Source organism: Microcaecilia unicolor, chromosome 10, assembly GCF_901765095.1.
Source record: "Microcaecilia unicolor chromosome 10, aMicUni1.1, whole genome shotgun sequence".
NCBI classification, from domain to species: Eukaryota; Metazoa; Chordata; class Amphibia; order Gymnophiona; family Siphonopidae; genus Microcaecilia; species Microcaecilia unicolor.
Window position 1 is genome coordinate 180149376 of NC_044040.1, and position 15953 is coordinate 180165328.

The window sequence follows — 15953 nt, forward strand, 5'->3', positions numbered from 1 at the left end:
ATTATCCCCTTCAGCTTCTAAGCAGCTTGTAGATCAATGGAAAAAACACAATTTGAAGTGCCTGTTTACAAATTCTAGAAGCCTGAAAAAAATGCTGAAAAAAAGCCAGGTATGCTTAATGAGAGAACAGGATAAAGGATGCACATCATCCCCTTCAACTTAGATCAAAGGAAAAAAACACAACTTGAAGTGCCTGTTTACAAATGCTAGAAGCCTAAAAAATAAGATGGGAGAGATAGAATATATAGCACTAAATGATGAGGTAGATATAATAGGCATCTCAGAGACTTGGTGGAAAGAAGACAATCAATGGGATACTGTGTTAACAGGGTACAAATTGTATCGCAATGATAGGAAGGATCAAATTGACACAGATAGCAGCGTGGAATCATTATGGATAGAAATTCCGTGTGTGAAGGGAGGAAGTATTCTTGTAGGGCTGTACTACCGTCTTCTTGGACAGAACGAACAGATGGATGAAGAAATGTTTACAGAGATTAGGAAAGCTGGCAAATTGGGCAACGCTAATGGGTGATTTCAATTACCCCGATATTGACTGGATAAATGTTACATCAGGGAGTGCCAGGGAGATAAAATTTCTAGATGTAATAAATGACTGCTTCTTGGAGCATTTGGTCCAGGAACCGACAAGAGGGGGAGCCATTTTTGATCTGTTTCTTGGTGGTGTGCAGGGCATAGTGCGAGAGGTGGCAGTGTTGGGTCCCCTGAGAAACAGTGATCATAACTAGAACAAGTTTGAGCTACTATCTGGGATGAACCCGCAAAAGAAATCTACTTTAGCTGCATTTAATTTTCGAAAGGGCGACTATAATAAAATGAGGAAAATGGTTAAAAAGAAACTAAAAGGATCGCCTGCAAAGGTTAGAACACTAAGAGGCATATTTTCAAAGCACTTAGCCTTACAAAATTTCATAGTAACCTATGGAACTTTGTAAGTCTAAGTGCTTTGAAATTGAGCCCCTAAATCAGGCATGGATATTATTCAGAAATGCCATCTTGGAAGCCCAGTCCAGATGCATTCTACAAAGGTGGAAAGAAGAAAAGACGTCAGCCAGCATGGTTAAAAGGTGAAGTGAAACAGACCATTGCATTCAAAGAATGGAAAAAGGACCCCAATGAAGAGGATAAGACACAACATAAGCACTAGAAAGTCAGATGCAAAGCATTAATAAAGAAGTCTAAAAGAGAATATGAAGAGAAACTTGCCGTAGAGACTAAAACTCACAGTAACAACTTTTTCAAACACTTCAGAAGCAGAAAGCCTGTGAGGGAATCCGTGGGACAGATCACAGAGGAGCAAAAGGGGCACTTAGGGAGGACAAGGCCATATCGGAGAAATTGAATGAATTCTTTGCTTCTGTCTTTACAGAAGAAGATGTAAGAGATCTGCCTGTACCGGAATTGGTTTTCAAGGGTGATGATGCGGAGGAACTGAAAGAAATCGCGGTGAACCTAGAGGATGTACTGATCCAAATTGACAAACTAAAGAGTAGTAAATCACCTGGCTGGCATACATCCAGGGGCACTCAAGCATGATATTGCTGATCTCCCATTAGTAATATGTAACCTGTCGTTAAAATCGTCCGTAGTACCTGAAGATTGGAGGGTGGCCAATGTGACACTGATTTTTAAAAAAGGGTTCTAGGGGTGATCTGGCAAATTATAGACCGGTAAGACTGACGTCAGTGCTGGTCAAAATAGTGGAAACTATTATAAAGAAAAAAATTACAGAACACATAGACAAACATGGTTTAATGGGACAGAGTCAGCATGGGTTTAGCCGAGGGAAGTCTTTGCCTCACCAATTTGTTTCATTTCTTTGAAGGCGTAAATAAACTTGGATAAAGGTGAGCTGGTTGATGTAGTGTATCTAGATTTTCTGAAAGCTTTTGATAAAGTTCCTCATGAGAGACTCCTGAGAAGACTAAAGAGTGATGAGATAGGAGGCAAGGTTTTGGTGTGGATTAGGAATTGATTATTGGACAGAAAACAGAGGGTAGGGTTAAATGGTCATTTCTCTCAATGGAGGAGGGTGAACAATGGAGTGCCAAAGAGATCTGTACTGGGACCGGTACTATTTAACATATTTATAAATGATATGGAAATCGGAACGATGGGTGAGGTGATCAAATTTGCAGATGATACAAAACTATTCAAAGTTGTTAAAATACGTGTGGACTGTGAAATATTGCAGGAAGACCTTAGGAAATTGGAAGACTGGGCATCCAAATGGCAGATGAAATTTAATGTGGACAAATGCAAGGTGATGCACATTGGAAAGAATAATCCAAATCATAGTTACCTGATGCTATGGTCCACCTTGGGGGTCAGTGCTCAAGAAAAAGATCTGGGTGTCGTCGTAGATAATACACTGAAATCTTCTGCTGAGTGTGTGGCGGAGACCAAAAAGCAAACAGGATGCTAGGAATTATTAGGAAAGGGATGGTGAAATACTATAATGCTTTTGTATCGCTCCATGGTGCGTCCGCACCTTGAATATTGTGTTCAGTTCTGGTCGCCGTATCTCAAAAAAAGATATAGCGGAATTAGAAAAGGTTTAAAGAAGAGCAACCAAAATGATAAAGGAGATGGAACTCCTTTCATATGAGGAAAGGCTAAAGAGGTTAGGGCCCTATAGCTTGGGAAAGAGATGGATGAGGTCTACAAAATCCTGAGTGGTGTAGTAGAAGTAAATCTATTTTTTACTCGTTCCAAAAGTACAAAGACTAGGGGACACTTGAGGAAGTTACATGGAAATACTTTTAAAATAAATAGGCGGAAATATTTTTTCATTCAACGAATAGTTAAGCTCTGGAACTCTTTGCTTGAGGATGTGGTAACAGCGGTTAGTGTATCTGGGTTTAAAAAAGGTGTGGACAAACAGACATGGGAAGCAACTGCTTGCCCTGAAATTTGTAGTATGGAGCTTTGCCATGATTTGTGTTTCTGCCAGGTACTTGTGACCTGGCTTGGCCACTGTTTGGAAAACAGGATACTGGGTTAAATGGACCATTGGCAGGGCTTTTTTTGAGGGGGTACTTGAGGGTACTGAGTACTGGCACCTTTTCCATTGTCTGTTAAAACTGACCCATGGACCCCAAGTTCTAATGAAAAAGCTCAGGCTCTACACACCAATTCTGTCTTGCCATAGATTCTATGACTGGTTGCAGGGGGCCTGGCTATTCTGGGGTGGATCCCTAAGTGATCACCCCACCCCTGAAGGGTGGCCTAGCATTTGAGTACCAGCACCTTTTTTTGCTAGAAAAAACGCACTGACCATTGGTCTGACCCAGTATGGCTACTATTATGTTCTTATATTCAAACCTCATATTTCTTTGTGAAAACTACGGTATGAATTGAAATTTATTTTTCAGTACTCTTTGTTCTGAAGGGTATCTAGGCTTGGTGAGGGAGGGAATCTTATCCACATTTGAGCAGAACGAAAGCGTGGTTTTAATACTCAAACGCGAGCACATTTCTGTATGACATCGGTTCTTGCAAATGTTGCTGGAAGAGAGTTTCTGTTCTGTGTAGCTACAGCCTAGATTTCAGAAAAACTGACTAAGAAAGATGAGGAGGAGGTATTGGAGATCAGAGCTGGCGATGACATTAGAAGGCCAAAATGAAACAAAAAAAAAATAGAGCAGAAGAACTACAGAAGGGGTGGGGACGGAAAGGCAAAAGAGTTTATTTAAGACAAAATCTATAAGGTATCAGAATAGTCTTCCACTAGAACTGAAGAGGATATTCAGAAAACTCAATTTTCCCTCTTATAGTTTTGAAACAGCCTGAAAAGAACATTGTTGCAGTCCTTTGTTTCACCACACTCTGCTTTTGTGAAGGCTTTGTTTTTATTGGAACGGCCTGCCAACGCCCCAACATGCTGCTTTTATTCTTTTGTGTGGCAGTGTTTTGTGTTACCATTGTGTAAGGATTCATATTTGACATTACCACCCTTTTACCTGCATTCCCCCCACTTCATCCTACGCACGGCACACCACAGCAGGGCAGCAGTTCATACCAGATGCTAGCAGTTCTTCACACTGCTTGCTTTCATGGTTGTGCTCGCTCTCTCTCATACATATATATCTATATATTTCTTTCTCTCTCTCTCTCTCTCTCTCTCTCTCTCTCTCTCTATCTATATATATATATATATATATATATATATATATATATATATATATATATATAAATAAAATCTTCTAGCATTCTCATCATTAGAGGATTAGTTGTAAGGACAGATGAGGGGGGGGGGGGGGGGGTAATGGTAAAAGAAGAGGAGCAGAGGCCTGAGTGTTGGGGAATAGTGTTAGATCTTACTTGCTTAGTCACATGGAAATTAGAGTGCCAAAAAAAAAAGCGGTCCAGGCCAACAGGCAGAGAACTTTGATATGGCTGGGTCAACTTTCCAAGAAACAGGCAAGGTGAGCTGCAACAAGATTACTCTTAGGTAGGGACTCCGGGCAGACTGGGTAGGTTACATGGTCGTTATTACTCAATATCAACTCTGTCACTAGGGAAATGCACAGTGCAAAAATTGTAGTTTGTTCCCCCCACCCCTTAAGACTTTTTTGGTTCACTTCATGTGTTTTGATTTAAGAAATTTTTTTTAATGCGCACTAATTGACTTAATGCACGCTAATGTAACAAATAATAATAAATTGATTTAAGGCCTTCTAAATAAGGGATCCTAAAGAACGGGGGGGGGGGGGGGCCTTTTACTAAGCCTGCCTATGTGTGCCCAACGCGCGTCAGTTTTGAGTTTTCGCTCGGCTACCGCGTGGCCCTTGCGGTAATTTCATTTTTGACATGCGTCCGATACATTGGGTGGTAATTGATATTTTACGCATGTGGACCATTACCGCATGGTTACGTCGTGAGACCTTACTGCTAGGTCAATGACTGGTGGTAAGGTCTCAGACCCAGAATGGACACGCGGCAATTTTCATTTTGCCGTACATCCATTTTTGATAAAAATTTTTTAAAGGCACTTTTTACAGGTGCGCTGAAAAATGATTCTGCACGCACCCAAAACACGCGTCTACACTACCGCAGGCCATTTTTCAGCGTGCCTTTGTAAAAGGGCCCCTGAATATGCACTAACAAATGAACATCCCTTTTTGAAAGGAAAGGGTCCATAGCTAGTTCTGGGCTTCTGTATACTAAATGTTGATCACTGCTATGAAGTGGAGTTCCTTGAGGGCTTGCATTTAGAGGTCAATGCATGCAGTAATGTAGAAAAGCACACCATTATGAGATATTGGATGGCACTAATATTATATCTCTTGGTGATGTCACCAAAAGATTGGTATTGCAGGGCCGCAGTCCTGTCTAGTGTATATAGGCAATTTAAAAAATGGTTTCGTCTTCCAACTGTGCACCAGTAGAACCAATGCAAGGGGATTAGGCACCCCAGGCGAACCTTCAACTTTGGACTCTCTCCATTGATTTTTAGGCCCAAACACCCTTGATCCTCTCCCCTGAGATTCTGAAAATTAAACTCAGCAATATGGACTATTCCAACCCTTTTCCTCCCAGAGCAATCTGGTAGAAATGCTTAATTGAACACTATATTTTAAAATATATATATTGAAGTAAATTTCCACAAATTTTGTACCAGGTAAATGGAATATTTGAAAATTGCCTACTCTTCTCTCATATACAAGCATGCACTGATGGTTCTCAGGACCTGTTGTTTTTCTTTGATTGCAACTGCCCTTTTCCGCCTTAGGCCCCGGGGGTCTTTTACTAAAGGTTAGCGTGAGTTATCTGCAGCAGGGCCCATAGGAATAAAATGGGCCCTGCTGCAGATAACTCGAGCTAACCTTTAGTAAAAGACCCCCTAAGTGACTGCCTAGTTTTGTGGCTTTATAATATATGATGTCTTTTGGTTCTAGTTTTGTGGTTTGCTTGCCTCAATGTTTTATCATGTGGTTATAAATCTCTAATATCCTTTGACAGGCAGAAGCATGAGAGAGGAATCTGCAGCTGACATTTTGTTTATCCTTGGAACCTCTTATATTACACATTCTGTCACTTCAGTATTTCATGTAGAAAGACCATCTCACATTGAATATATTTTCATCTTTAGCAAAAGCTCCAGAACTGGCTTTGTTTAAAATGATTTTTCTCCAATTTCATATCGGTCTTCAGATGAAATTGTGTACCAATACCTGTTTTATTTATTGATTAGCAAACCAGGACTACCATTAATTTGTAAACTAGTGTGCTGATTTAATACCTTTTCATATTATTTTTTTTTTTATTAAAGTGTATGAAAAGGCCAGTAAATTAGACTAGTGGCATTGTAGTGTAGTGCATTGTGTTTGTACCTCATCAGACATTGTTGATGACTCTTTTTTTTTTTTTTTTTTTTTAAGTATTGTATTCCATTCGTAATTTTATTGGGTACCATTTGCTCATTTTTATATGCTTAAACACAATTTTTGTTTTGGTGATGTTTTCATGTTTGGGTTGTGTTTCGTGAACATCTCTGCTTTGTAAATTGTAATCCATTCCAACTGGTCTCTCTCATACTGATTTTTCACAGTGGCCATATTGTGTTACTTCCCGAGGTCAGTCTGCCATTGGAATACTACTTAATCCCTTTCCTAATTATAGTGGGAATCTGTCTTGTACTAATTGTCATCTTTATGGTAGGTATCTTTAAATTATAATATTTCCTTTTCTTCTCTTTTTCTGGTTAAACAGGACTAAATTTTTCAACAATGCTTTTATTGAACATTTTCTCCATTGTTGGACCCACCTTTTACCTCTTTCTTTTTTCTCTTGAGCTCCTTCCTTCCTGATATATATAGTCTTTGATGTATGCGGGCATTTTATATATTTGGAAAGGAACATTGTGAATTATTTGTTTATGTCATTACATCAGTACCTTTCCATGGATTAGGAGTGAGATTCATAACTTTTGTGTATTTGGAGATATTGCCCCTGAGATAGCATATCAGCATTAACAGTGCGATAAGGGGGCTCATTTTCAAAGCACTTAGACTTACAAAGTTCCATAGGTTACTATGCAACTTTGTAAGTCTAAGTGCTTTGAAAATGCGCCTCATCTATGCTCCTTGATAAAAAGCAATCTCACAGCTAAATCAAACAATATGGTTAGGCAGAACAGGATTTCTGATCACATCTATCACCGCTGTGTATCTGGGATGAAGGGAGCAGGTATTAAGGTGCTACATCAGTTTGTGTACAACATTGTGTACCAGCTTCTTTTCTGTTGTATTTGAAAACACACCAAAAAAAGTTTAGAAAGAGGATGCACTACAAACATCATAGATATTTTGAGATAATGTCACCGCCAATCAGAAATATACTAGGCAAAACGTGCAATGGCAGCACTGTTTCCTGTGTCAAGAAAATGTGGCAATGGCAGCATGTTCCCTTCACATGCAAAACGTGCATATACACATCCTGCACACGGAAGAACGTTCCTCAGTGTGCCCAGTCATGTCTCTGCTCCAGAGAGCCTAACTTTCTGTTTCAGAGGCAGAGCTCCTGGTTGATTTTCAAGCACCACCACCACCCCAAAATATCTCCTGTGCATATCTCTCCCTTCCTCTCCTCCACCCCCATACCCACCTCTTTTCCCTCTTCTCTTTCTTCCACTGTCTACCTCTCTCTTTCTTGTGTCCCAGGTCCAACATCTTTCTTCCTCCCCTCTCCCCATGCAGCATCTCTCCCTCCCTTTCATCTCCATGGCTAACACTTCTCCCTCCCCATCATCCTCATGTCCAGCATTTCTCCCCTCTCTCCCTCCCACCCCAACCCATCCCATCTCCAACAATCCTCCCTCCCCTAACCCATGCAGGATCTCCCTCTCCCTGGAGTGGAGGAGTGGCCTAGTGGTTAGGGTGGTGGACTTTGGTCCTGGGGAACTGAGGAACTGAGTTCGATTCCCGGCACAGGCAGCTCTTTGTGACTCTGGGCAAGTCACTTAACCCTCCATTGCCCCATGTAAGCTGCATTGAGCCTGCCATGAGTGGGAAAGCGCGGGGTACAAATGTAACAAAAATAAAAATTAAAAATATCCAACAGTCCTCCCTCCCCTAACTCATGCAGTATCCCTCCCTTCATATCCAACAATAAACCCTTCCCCCATATGCAGCACCTCTTTCCTTCCCTGCCCTCCATCCCCATGCATTTCTCTGTAGCACCTCTTTCCTTTCTTTTTCTCCCCTGCACCCCCGTGTATTTCTATGCCAGTGTGAATCTCTCCCCTGCACCCATCTACCTTCACAAATGTTTGGCCAATCCAGAAGCCTCCCCTCTGTTGTGTTCTGCCCAGGCAAAAATCCAGGAAGTTGTGTCAAGTTGGGGCGGTATGCAGCAAAGGGGAGGCTTCCAGGTTAGTCGCAGGCAATGTGTAGGAATCACTGCCACTGCCGGTGGTAACCCTTTGACAGAAATGTTTGTGAAGGGAGGGGGGGAGATGCAGGACTGCAGGAGCCTCCGTAGCCCAGCCTCCTCCTCCTATTCTGGCGCTTGCAAGAGTGCAGAGCCTCTGGGTGGGCCCAGGCCCACCCATGGCTATGCCCCTGCCCCCAGGATCACAGCACCACTCAAGTGCAAGCACCATATGTAGGCAGGGTCCCATACAGTGAGTTCCCTTTGTTGCAATACATGTTATTAAATTTTCATAAGAATGAATAACAAAGCACAGGTGACATCAGAATATACAATGACAAGTAATTACGGGGTGCTGTCCACTAACCCTATAATGTTGAGGGGCTACACATATCTGGACCCCCTCCCAGATGCCAGCATGCTGTCTCATGCCTACATACTGATGGGAATGTTGGCAGCAGCTCACTAAAGTACATTGAACCACCCCAAGGCACACCTGGTTTACCCCACTGCCCATCCCCACCTCCCAGCAACAGTGCACATGCTCCACAGATTCCACCCTCTGTCCCCATGACCACCTCCGCTCACACAGTGCCTGTATACTGCATACCCACCCCCTCAGCACCCTCCCCCCCCCCACACACATCCCCTGTGTTGAGGGGCCACAGCTCTAATCCCTTCACAACACACATACCTGACAAAGGAGTGTGCAAGGAGGACAGTACACTGAACAAAGAGGACAGCGAGAGCACAAGTTGCCACTCAAATGGATGGCCTCGCATGGGCCAGATCCCACATTGATTGAATATAGCATTGTGAGGTGCAAAGTTAGGTATGCAGCCCTTTGAAACATCCCTCAAGGCCCAATCTGGGGGACCTTCAAACCTGTACAAGATACACAACTCCCTCCTTAGGGAAACCACCACCTAAGCGTAACACTTCCCCCAAGAGCATGCCCAGGAGTCGGTGTGAAGGCCCAAAGCCAGTTTCTTTGATTACATCACAGATAGATGCCCCCAGCCCTAGGTTTCCCACCTTTGCAGTATGTAAATTGCTTTTCTCAAGGGGTCCCAGCAGAGGTGGCTAGAAGGATGGGAGCATCCATAGGGTTACCATATTTGCCCTAAGAAAAAAGAGGACACATGCCCCGCCCCATGGCATACATCTTCCCCGCCCATGCCCCACCCCTTGCCCCGCCCCCTATGCAAGACTTCAATGGAAGTCTCGCAAAGCTGCCGCTTGAACTGCCAGCTCTGGCAGGCAATGAATTTAAACATACGTAGGAAAGAACTTGGATTAGACTGTCTTGAAGACAGTGGCATAATTTCCCAGATCACCCTGGAACCTTTTTTAAAAATCAGCATATGTAATACAAAAATCACTGCTAGAGACAACCAAAATTTGGTTTCAGGTTCAGGTTTGGCACTGAAAGTGGCCCAAATTCAGTTTTGGAGTGGTTTTCATTTTGGTTTAGGATATTTTTAAAATGTTAGCTGGTTTTTGGTTTTGCAGAAATTCACCATGTGTTTTCAGTTCCTCCCCTCCCCCTCCCCGTTCTGTTGATGCAGGCTGCAGCAGCAGCACCCTCCACTTTTTTTTTTTTTTTGCAAACTCCTTAATGCGGGGGCCAGGGGCATAATCTTTAAACCACCTAGTATTGCTTAAAGAATTCTTAAATTACCTTAAACTTGTGGAGGTGTTAATTTCCCAAATGACCTACTAGTACTACATTATCACTCAGCCAGCCTTTATCTTAAACAAAGCAAAGGTCGGTTGTTTACTTCAAATTGGGTTAATAATCTCTTCATTAAGGCATTAATAAATCCTCCCAGTAAATAAATCTTTCCATTCCGCTCACAACTCGCACATGGTTTTTGATTGAAAAGGAATTTTGCACACGCACACCTCCTGACCTTGTCCCTGAGTGCCTCTATATTATCAAATAGTACCCTCCCTTCGACCCTTCCTTCCCCTGCTTCAAAGTTCAAACAGAAGAACAGAACAGAAGTAGCCTTTTAATCTTAGGCTCCCCCCAGTCCCCGGACGCACACATAAATTATTTTAATCATCTTCCCTGTGACTCGATCTTATTCTTAATCTTCTTCTTACCTTGTCCTCCGGACCTCACTACTTCGGTTATGGCGCCGGCTAAGCAGGCCAGCAAGGGCACATACAGACAGACCACCGTCCACTCCAGACGCTGCAGCTGAGCCTCGTCGTCAACTCGTTTTATAGGTGGTGAAAAAGGCGGCAGGCGGCAGCAGAGCAGGATCGACATCACAAATCAGCTGATGCAGGCGCTGGCTGGCACGCACACGCACATACGCTGCCTGTAGCCTGCCTGCGTTGTGCATCAGAGGAGTCAGGTGATAGGTCGGACTCGGAGCAGTCATGTGATGTTGACCCGAGAAACCCGGACAAATCAACGAAAAGCTGAAATCCGCCCAGACTCCCCACGGCGCCCTCAAAAAGAGGACATGTCCGGGGAAATCCGGACGAATGGTAACCCTAAGCATCCATCAGGGTCCCCTGCCATCTCCCAGCCAGCTATAGACCACATAGGCATGGTATTGATACTGATACATTCTTACATTACTCTAAAACCCTGCAGTGCGGATTACACATAATCAAGAGTTGAGACAAACCTGAAGAATTAATAATTAATTTCTAAAACAAGTTCTAAGCAGATAAAAGGTATATTCTTAAATTACGCTTTTAACTTTTTCCTAAAAGCCAGATAATCCGAATCTCAGCTGGAAGAGAATTCCAAACATGTGCTGCCGTATATTGAAAAGTAATTGAAAAAAGGTGTTCCTAGGCGGTGCCCAGTCTACTCTGTGTTCAGTTTGCTGCCTTGCCAACAACCAGCATGACTGAGGGCTTAGGATGATGAGCAAACAACTACTTCCTGTGTACATATTTATATATTTCAACCAACTTCTAAAATTAGAGGTGAGGAAAGGGAGAAATTCTGAATACAAAAATAGGGGATGTATGCATGAGGAGGGAAAGGAACTATTATACACATCTGTTGTCTTGCAATAGTGACCAGTCAGGTACAAACCAGCAGGTGTCCTTTGCCATTGCACAGTTTAATCTGTGTTTAGCTGGCCAGAGGGCAGGGGAATAGTCTATGCAGGCTGTGCACATTCGAGCCTTGTGCAGCCTACTACCCTCCTATTGGAACTGTTGAGGCCCCCAGAGGCAACTGCCACCACAGAATCCAGCTAGGACAGGGGCCTTGGCCTCAGGGCCAACTGAACATGAGGGCCAGGACAGGGATTCAGGTACAGGACGCTGGACATGTTAAACCCCTACGCTGGGAATGAGTGGCCATATGCCCCAAGCTAAATGCTGTCTACCACACAAATGGAGATGTGGAGGAGTGCCCCAAAAAAGGAGCCAGCTGAAGAGGAATGTGAAGTGCAAAGCTGGAGAGATCCCGCCAGATGTGGACTGTGTGAACTTCACATGCTGCAGAGACCCATTCCCAAGGAATGCATCCAGGTCCTGCAAAAAGGCAAGGAGTCCTTTGTTAGCAGAAACATGAGACAAGACTAGATCTCAGCTCTTCTCCCTACCAGAAGGGCAGGTTCTGAGGTCTCTGCCTACCTGGAGACAGTGGCAACTGGGGACTCCAGCTGCCTGATCTGTGGGGCAGGGGAGGACTGACCATTTAGGCAACTGGGCAGTGCCCGAGGGCCCAGAGGCTGCACATTACAGCCCTCCTGTGTCCTACCTTGAAGGGCCCTGGTTGTCTAGTGGCCTGTGTGGGAACAGAAAAGAATCTCTCTCTTTCCTGCCGGCTGCTGCTACTCTTCATGGAGCCGAGACCCGTGAGACTACTGTAGTAAGTCTCAGCAGCCATTTTTAAAAACACGATGAGTAGCAATAGCGGGCAGGAAAGAGTGGGATTCTTTCCTGCCCCCGAAGAAGCCACTAGAGCACCAGGGCCCTTCAAGGTAGGACTGGGGAAGGTAGAGTGGGAGGAGGGTGGCGGCTGGCTAGGGGTGGGGCCCAATGTCCTTTACTGCCTGGGGGCCCCTGACCACTGTCAGTCTGCCCACCCCTGCTGTGGGGACAGAATGGAGTTAGTTTTCCAGGTGTTGAGGATTCCAGGCTGATAAGCCACCTCCCCCTTGGCAACATTAAGGCAATGGTGAGGTTTGAAAATGGTATCTACATTGCTCCCCAAAATGTTTTCATGTATGAGCCATAATCCAAAAAAACCAACCCCCTGTTTATTTCCAAAATGTCTAAATGCCCGCACTTCATAAGTATTAAAAGTGCTCTATAAAAATGTGCATTCGGGATTATCAAACCTCCGCTTCCCATACTTGCAATGCGTCCCAAATGAAGGCCGAGCAGGAAGCTCAACGTCAGTAACACTGCCCATCTGACGCCCATGACACGCCCACTCTGAAAACATTTTTGTAAGGTGAATATTGGACTTGTATGTTTTATTTTTGTTTGATTATACGGTTTAAACATTTTCATGTGAGAAACATGCCCATCTGCCCCGTATGCCATTTTTTGCACATTGTTTTTCCTTTTATGAGCCCTATAATTTACTGAATTGTCGTACTGTTCAAAGAAACGTATGATATCTTCAGGTTGGAACATGTATACAACATACAGAATGCCAAATAAAACCCAGAAGATCTTACAGCCAAGTAATACATAGATATAGATATACTTCTTCCAGTTAGATTTCTCATCTCTGATTCCAGAACCACAATCATAACTTTATTATCAGCCCCCACACATTTTTAGTGTTCCCTGCTGTTGCCCCACCTTCTCTCCCTCCCCAATTCACTGTAATAAGGAAAAGATAGGAGAAGCTGATTTAAAAAGAAGGGAACAGGATGTGTAACAAAAGGCAGCATCACAGAGATTCTCTTTTTATTTGACGTTTACTGAAAGAGCAAGAGAGAAATGTAAAGAAGGATAGCTTGAATATCCTGTGAATTGTGATTTATTGCTGCTCTAAAACTTCTCAAGAGACTTTGGTAGCATTACTGGATGAAATACTCATTTTTCACTAGATTGGCTGTCTATAAGACCTTGAGAGCCTTTATACCACCAGGCCAGATTTATCTCTTATGTACCACTGAGTGTAGGAGGGGAATCCCTCTGATTATACAGTATAAAAATGGGTTGTTGCTTCCTCTAGGCAATGTGCTCGCTCTCTCTCCACCCCCACCCCAGATCTGCCTGATGGATTTAGTTACTTGCATTTTCCAAACTGAGCTCAAGGTGTCTTATATTTTAGGCACTCTAGCTAGGTAGGCCACTGCACCAGAGAGTTTACAATTAAGTTAGTACCTGAGGCAACTAGGCTACACCATTCCTTAAAGCATACAGTGCTCTACAGGAGAAAAAAAAAAAGGCATCTCTAATGGGAAATATGGCTGTGATTGTTAATGTTAACAAGGTGCAAGAGCTTTCTAACTTGCCCGCTATAGTCATTCCTGAAACAGGAACTGGTTTGGGGTTGTCTTCTACCCCAGCCCTTCCTTCTGGTTGCATTCTGTCGGCAATGAGGCCAATACAGTAAGAATTGCACTAAAATTTAGCACACATTTTCTTTACCACTTGTTTTTGTTTTTTTTTTCCTTAAGCTCTTTACTGTCCCTCTTCTTCTTTTTTTATTTTTTTACTTTTATGTATTTTTACTTTATTGTAAGCTGTTTTGATATTATGATATAAGGGGGCACATCAAGCCATTAAGCATTTTACTGATGTAATAAGCTAATTATATGCAAAAAAAAGTATTAAAAAAAGTGCTAATAAGTAGCAATGTTAAAAAAAAAGCTACTTTATTACTGTTTATAATGTAAGTGGTTAAAGGTAGGAGTTAACTGTAACTGATACTTAGAAAAATATTGAAGGCTTTGTGGTGTAGTCCAGAATCCCCTGGGACTAGAGATCCTCTTCCCCCGCCCCATCCACTCATTGACCACACACTTTACTACTCCCCACCCACTTGCCTAATATCCATCCATTTAGTAACCCACCTATTTGCCTACTGTACCCATCCAACCTCCTCCCCCCCCCCCCCCCCCCCACCAGTCCACCTACTTACATGCTGACCATGTATTTGGGTCTTCTGAGTATTAGGGTCCTGGACTCAGATCTCCCAGTTGTGGAAGGTCTTAATTTGGTAACTTTTGTATCTAAGGTTTCCCCAATTTTTAAGTTCCATTAGCAGTAAATGGATGTTAAAACTGTTTCACCTCCAGGGCTGCTGTACTAAAGGTGAAATTTTTAAGTGTTCATTTTAGTGCACCTACAGATCATGTCCATACATTAACTTGAAAATTACATTAAAATAGTACATTTTTAGGATACCTTTTTGTTGTGTTAAAGTCTTTCCTACATTAGAAGTTATTATTATGTACAAAAAGTGTGCTAAAGTAGTATTAATAAGGTGAAAAAAAAGCTTAGCACATCTTATTATATTGGCCTCTCAGAGAACTTTGTATGTGTTTTTTTGTGTTTTGTTTTGTTTTTAAGGTAGAAAATGCATCAGCACACTTTAGAAGTTGTAAATGTGTGCTTTAATTATCCTGGGCTAATTTTCAAGCTTAAATGCGTACATATTTTTAGTCTGAAAGCCCACAGAGTGGAGTGGAGGAGTGGCCTAGTGGTTAGTGTGGTGGACTTTGGTCCTGGGGAACTGGGTTCGATTCCCACTGCAGGCAAGTCACTTAACCCTTCATTGCCCCAGGTACAAATAAGTACCTGTATATATAATATGTAAGCCGCATTGAACCTGCTATGAGTGGGAAAGTGCGGGGTACAAATGTAACAAAAAAAAAAAGTATGCAAGTACTTTTCCCCATAAAATGAATCCCTTATCCAAGGATCATTGTGATAAACAGAAATGTTTTCAAAGTGTATTTCTGTACAGTGTGTTTGACTCATTTTGGGAGTTCATAGGAAGCTGCAGAGAATATGTTTTCTGTATTTTGGGATTATGGGATGTGAAGACTCCAGAACCTCAGGATGATCCAGCCTCATTATTGCTGGTAGCAGTTAAAAGGCCTTTTTGTCCAGGAAAACTGTCTATAGTCTGAGCATAGATATTTTTCACTCTCACACATACTGGATTTAAGTTTTGAAATTTCATGTGAGAAAAATTGGTTTTAGCTTCTTAAAATGATGAAATTGGGAAATAATGATGCCACCTTCATGTTCTTCTGGATTTTACTAGCCTAGCTGAGCTCCAGCTGTTCTATATTAAGGCTTCCCTTCCCTCCTTGGGAGTAAAAGCTATGCACCTTTCATTGTAATCATATGTTCTAGCATATCTTCCCTTATTGGTTGCATTTTATGATTTCAATCATTGGTGTGATACCTACATGGGATCCTGAGGTTGCTGGTTCATTGAGCCTCAGGTTGTTTGGGAAGCGCTTTCAAAAACTGAGTACTGATATCTCCAGAAATCAAAATCAGAATGATAAGGGGGGGGGGGGGGGGAAAACAATGATTTTGGTAGACAAAACAAATATTTTCCTGCACTGTCACTGTGTGTATACCATTACCTTCTTTGTCTC

General features: G+C 42.7%; 1 protein-coding gene across 1 annotated transcript in view; it reads left to right on the forward strand.

Moving 5' to 3' along the window:
- The window catches only part of RNF13 (ring finger protein 13), a 173813-nt gene that overhangs the window by 140076 nt on the left and 17784 nt on the right, over positions 1 to 15953 (forward strand). The window contains exon 7 of the mRNA XM_030216993.1: positions 6575 to 6680. Coding sequence (XP_030072853.1) covers positions 6575 to 6680 — 106 coding nt within the window. The remainder of the gene's footprint in view (positions 1 to 6574; positions 6681 to 15953) is intronic.